Source organism: Fulmarus glacialis, unplaced genomic scaffold, assembly GCF_000690835.1.
Source record: "Fulmarus glacialis isolate BGI_N327 unplaced genomic scaffold, ASM69083v1 scaffold11956, whole genome shotgun sequence".
In the NCBI taxonomy this organism is placed as follows: domain Eukaryota; kingdom Metazoa; phylum Chordata; class Aves; order Procellariiformes; family Procellariidae; genus Fulmarus; species Fulmarus glacialis.
The window spans coordinates 5,055-10,437 of record NW_009217507.1 but is presented as its reverse complement, the minus strand read 5'-3'; the positions used below and the strand labels follow the sequence as shown (position 1 = coordinate 10,437).

At 57.8% G+C, this 5,383-nt stretch overlaps 1 protein-coding gene across 1 annotated transcript in view; it reads left to right on the top strand.

Annotated features, from left to right (window-relative positions):
- The window catches only part of LOC104078164 (endothelin-converting enzyme 1-like), an 8,832-nt gene extending 3,942 nt beyond the window's left edge, over positions 1-4,890 (top strand). Inside the window, exons 5-18 of the mRNA XM_009579701.1 lie at positions 29-153; positions 452-664; positions 756-947; positions 1,478-1,620; positions 1,702-1,816; positions 2,048-2,158; positions 2,397-2,495; positions 2,616-2,693; positions 3,088-3,191; positions 3,399-3,509; positions 3,638-3,705; positions 3,784-3,974; positions 4,066-4,161; positions 4,448-4,890. Coding sequence (XP_009577996.1) covers positions 29-153; positions 452-664; positions 756-947; positions 1,478-1,620; positions 1,702-1,816; positions 2,048-2,158; positions 2,397-2,495; positions 2,616-2,693; positions 3,088-3,191; positions 3,399-3,509; positions 3,638-3,705; positions 3,784-3,974; positions 4,066-4,161; positions 4,448-4,624 — 1,823 coding nt within the window. The 3' untranslated portion in view covers positions 4,625-4,890. The remainder of the gene's footprint in view (positions 1-28; positions 154-451; positions 665-755; positions 948-1,477; positions 1,621-1,701; positions 1,817-2,047; positions 2,159-2,396; positions 2,496-2,615; positions 2,694-3,087; positions 3,192-3,398; positions 3,510-3,637; positions 3,706-3,783; positions 3,975-4,065; positions 4,162-4,447) is intronic.
- The last annotated feature ends 493 nt before the right edge of the window (positions 4,891-5,383 follow it).

Here is a 5,383-nt window from a genome sequence, read left to right as displayed (position 1 = left end):
GCGAGCCCCCCCCGGGTACCTCCCGCAGAAAACACCACGGCCAACGTGTCGAGCGAGGCGGAGCGCAAGGCGCAGCGTTATTACCAAGCCTGCATGAATGAGAGCAAGATCGAGGAGCTGCGCGCTGCCCCGCTTGTGGAGCTCATCCAAAAGGTTCGTCCCCTTCCTTGCGGAAAAGCCGCCTTCCGCGGGCGGCTGCAAATGGGAGGAAAAAGCTCATTTATGGGCAGTCCCAGCACCTTCCAGATCCCATTCCCGGTGCTTCCCGGGGCAGAGCATCCCCCAGGGCAGGGGGGCAGAAAGAGGCAGGGATTTATAGGCAGGTCTTGCCTCTCCAGGGCTTTTTAGCCCCATTGCAAGATGTTTCCCCCCAGGAGGGGTGTTGGGGGGATATTTAAGCAACACCAAGTGGTCGTTCCTTAACTGAAAGCCAGTTGCTGTCTGTCCCCAGCTGGGCGGCTGGAACATCACGGGTCCCTGGGCAGGGGACAACTTCAACGCAACGCTGCGGGAGGTGACGGCACATTACCGCACCTCGCCCTTCTTCTCCGTCTACGTCAGCGCCGACTCCAAAAACTCCAACAGCAACGTCATCCAGGTGGATCAGTCGGGGTTAGGCCTGCCGTCGCGGGATTACTACCTGAACAAGACGGAGAATGAGAAGGTGAGGTCGTCGGGGGAAATCTGGCTTTGCCAGGGAGGTGCTGTGGGTGGGTGGTGCCCACCATGCTGATCCCCCCCATCCCACCACGTAGGTGCTTGCTGGGTACCTGAACTACATGGTGCAGCTGGGGATGTTCCTGGGAGGCACCGACGAGGAGTCGACGCGGCAGCAGATGCAGCAGATCTTGGACTTCGAGACGGCGTTGGCCAACATCACCATTCCTCAGGAGAAACACCGGGATGAGGAGGTCATCTACCATAAAATGACGGCTGGAGACCTGAAGGTACGGATGGGGTTGGTAAGCTTCACCACTCCGCCGTGGTTTGGGAAGCGGGGCGGACGGGTGGAGGTGACGTAGCTCCTCTGAGGAAGCCCAACACCGCCCGAGAAGCTCTTGTGCAATAGCTTGACCCGTGTCCTCCTTGGGGAAATCCCCCCCTGACCCGCTCCTCCCAGCCTCTGGACCACCCCCGGGGCTGGCGACTGTCCCACCACGGCACTAACACCCTCCTGGCGCTGCTGCCCACGGTCCAGCTGCGGACGTCAGCCCGGTCACCTCCCCATGTCCCCAGAGGGGCCCTAATGGGTTGTGTCAACATTTTTGACACCCGCCCCACTTTCTTTTCCTTTGCGGGAGGAAATTGTTTACTCCCCTCCGACCTTTGGAGGATGCTGCTGTTATGGGAACCAGTCTCTGCAAAATCAGCTGAATCCTTCAAACGGGGGCTGATGCAGCAGCTTCCAGCTCGGGAAGCGACTGCCACCCCCCTCCGATGGTTTTTTGGGTCCGTAGCAGTGGCATGGCTTTTGTAGGAGCTGGCGCCGGCCGTGGACTGGATGCCCTTCCTCGCCACGGTCTTCTACCCCGTGGAGCTCAACGAGTCGGAGCCCGTGGTGGTCTATGCCAAGGAGTACCTGGAGCAGGTCTCCGACCTCATCCTGGCCACAGATAAATGGTGAGAGCCCCCAGCCTGCGCAGAGGGGTGCCCAGGGTGGGCAGGCACATCCCGCTGCCCGCTCACCACCTCTCGCCGCAGTCTCCTCAACAACTACATGATCTGGAACCTGGTGCGGAAAACCAGCCCCTTCCTCGACCAGCGGTTCCAGGATGCCGAGGAAAAATTCATGGAAGTGATGTATGGGACGAAGAAGGTGAGGGGGGACTCCCCGACACCCCCAAATTGCCATTAAAATGGTGACAGCTTTTTAAGCAAAGTCCCCATCACGTTGCATCCAAAAAATAGAGATGTGGGGCAGGTTTTGGGGTCACACCTCTGGCACAGGGGGATGGATGCGGACCTCATCTCCCGGCGGGGCAATGGGGTGGGAAAGTGGGGGGCTTTGGCCATGCCACTGCTGACGACCACCTCTTGTCCCATGCAGACCTGCCTCCCGCGCTGGAAATTTTGCATCAGCGACACAGACAACAACCTGGGCTTTGCCCTGGGGGCCATGTTCGTCAAGGCCACCTTTGCCGAGGACAGCAAGCAGGTGGTACGTCCCCAAGCGAGCAGCAAGTGAGCCACCACGATGGTGGACGGTTGGGGCAGCCAGTGTTTCTTTGCTCACCTTCTGTCCACTGTGCAACTCCATTCACTGGGGTTTTTCACCAGTCCGCGTGCTGTCTTGGCATCCTGGCTTCTTCCTTCCCACCGGTGTGAAGGGGCTTTGAACTCTCCGGGGTGGGAAGCCAGCTCTCCGGATTGACGTTGCACCACCTTATTTTGTCTAGGCAGAGGAAATGATTGCGGAGATTAAAACAGCCTTCGAGGAAAGCCTGGAGACCCTGCAGTGGATGGACGAAGAGACGAGGAAATCGGCCAAAGAGAAGGTGAGGCACCGGCAGCAGTGCCAGGGAGGAGAGGTTGATGGTGGAGGGTGGTGGAGCTGGGTGAGCCCGTCCTTCCATTCCTGGCACCAGGAAGACTTTGGTCCTTGTCACCTCCCCCAGGCAGATGCCATCTACAATATGATCGGCTACCCCAAGTTCATCATGGACCCCAAGGAGCTGGATAAAGTCTTCAATGATGTGAGTTGGTCAGATACATCCCCTGGGTCTTCTATTCTCCTCTCCGCTAGCATGTGCAGGACATGTGCCCATCACTATGGCCTCAAGGCAGCCTTGAACCCCAGGTTTCCTCCAGAAAGGTCTCACTGATGTCCTTGGCCCTTTTCTGGGACTTCCCAGGGAGCTGTGGGCCGGTCCTGGGGTGGCTGGGCCTCTCGGGATCCCTGCCCAGGAAGAGGAGGCGCCGGTTTCCATTCGGTGATTCATTGCCCTCCCGAGACTCTGCAGATGTTGGAGAGGAGGAGAAACAAGAGTGGCTGTAACTCAGCTGGCTCTGGAGGCTCAAACATGACCACGGAGGGAGGAGCGGGGCCAGGCGATCACCACGTGCCACTTACGCCTCGCTCTTTTGCAGTACGAGGCTGTGTCCGACCTCTACTTCGAGAACGTCATGCAGTTTTACAACTTCTCGGCCAGGGTCACTGCTGACCAGCTCCGGAAACCGCCCAACCGGGACCAGTAAGTCCTCTGCTCCACCTCCCCGTTGCGCTCAGCGGGGAATATCACAATATCCGGAGTACTGGGATTTGGTGTCCACCAGACCACGCTGGGTTTGGGGAGTTAAATATGTGCTGACGGCTTTGCACCGTGATAAGCGGATGGTGTCGGAGCAAACATCAGCGATGGGTTTGTGCTGCCATGTTGGCCGTGTCCGTGTCCCCGCAGGTGGAGCATGACACCTCCGACAGTCAACGCGTACTATTCTCCCACCAAGAACGAGATTGTCTTCCCCGCTGGCATCCTCCAGGCCCCTTTTTACACTCGTGCATCTCCCAAGTAAGAGCCTAGGGAAAACGGGGAGGGCAGGATTCCCAAATTTCCTCCCGTCTCAAAATTTGAGGCTACATTTCATGGCTGCGGGGAGCAGCAGCTGCTCGCTAAATCTCAGCATCACCCTCTTGCAGGTCGCTGAATTTTGGTGGGATTGGTGTGGTGGTGGGCCATGAGTTGACGCATGCCTTCGATGACCAAGGTATGGCCAGGGCCAGGCAGGTGGGCTGCCGGTGGGGTGGTCGTTGAGGTGACGAAGGATCTGCTGTGTTTTTGGCAGGCCGGGAATACGACAAGGATGGCAACCTGCGTCCCTGGTGGAAGAACTCCTCAGTGGAGGCCTTCAAGCGTCAGACAGCGTGCATGGTGGAGCAGTATGGCAACTACACCATCAACGGCGAGGCCGTCAACGGCAAACACACCCTTGGGGAGAACATCGCTGACAATGGGGGCCTCAAGGCTGCCTACCGGGTAGGGCCATGGGGCTGGGGACATGCGACGGGTGGCATGGCATGGTGGGATCAGTGCTGTCCTCTGAGCCTGCTGTGGTCCCCGTCTCCAGGCATATCAAAACTGGCTGAAAAAGAATGGGGATGAGGAAACCCTACCGACCCTTGGCCTCACCAACCACCAGCTCTTCTTTGTTGGCTTTGCCCAGGTAGGTCACTTGGTGGTGGGTAGCGAGGATGGACGCACAGGTTTTTGTGGGGTGGAGGCATGCCCAGATGGTGTTGGGAGGGTGTGACGGCAAAACTGAGGTCTCCAGACATGCTACGTGGTGGATGGAGAACCAGATTGGGGTGGCGCTGGTTAAAAAGCGAGACAAAGCTGGAGCTCGAGCTGTGTTGGTGCCCATCATGCAAGCGGGGGGGTCCAATTTGGCACCGAGTGGGGCCCTATGGTTGCGGACGCCGGCACTCGCGCCTCTTGCCCTCTGCTTGCAGGTGTGGTGTTCAGTTCGCACGCCGGAGAGCTCGCACGAGGGACTCATCACCGACCCCCACAGCCCTTCACGTTTCCGCGTCATCGGCACTGTCTCCAACTCCCGGGAGTTCGCGGAGCATTTCAGCTGCCCCCTTGGCTCCCCCATGAATCCGCCCAAAAAGTGCGAAGTCTGGTGATGGACGAGCGCCCGAGGGAATCAGCTGCCAGTTGCTTCGTCCTCCGCCGACGGCTGAATTTCCCCGGTCCTTTTGAGAGGCTCAAACCACTTCTCCATGCAACGAACTGCCCAGCTCTCAGCCGGAGCGGCGTTCCGCGTCCCCGGTATCGTCCGAGGTTCGATCCACTGTGAAAACTCCTCATCCCCTCACTCGTTCGTGAAATGACTTCGATTTGGGGGTCTTTTCTTTCCCACCATGACCGGGCCACGTGTCGAGGCACGTGTGTCCATGGGCACTACCCCGTATTTACACACGCAGCGCTCCAGCCTGACCCACTGCCCCGGCAAAAGCTTCTTCGGAGGCAATAAAGGGAATGCTGTGGGGCCGGCAGATTTGGCTGCGTGTCTAAATACACCCGACGTACCTTCCTCTCTCCAAAGATGCGCACATGAGGATGGAAAATATTTTAAGATATATTTTTTTGGGGGGGAAATATATATATTTTTTTCATGCATTGTGGAATACACTGGAAAATTTCAGGGAAAATGCATTTAAAAGCCTTTTTTTTTTAGTCAAAGATTAGTATATTTATTAACTTTTTTTTTTACTCAGTGCAGCTGTAGGTGCAGCACCCTGTGGTGACAGTCCCTCGGCTGGGGAAGCTGGATTGGGCTGCCCAGGCTGCAGATGCAACTAGCCGGCCCCGGATCCTAGGTTTCTCTGGGAGGGACTGTCCTTGGAGAACGCTGATGGGGAAATTGGGGACAGCAGGCCTGG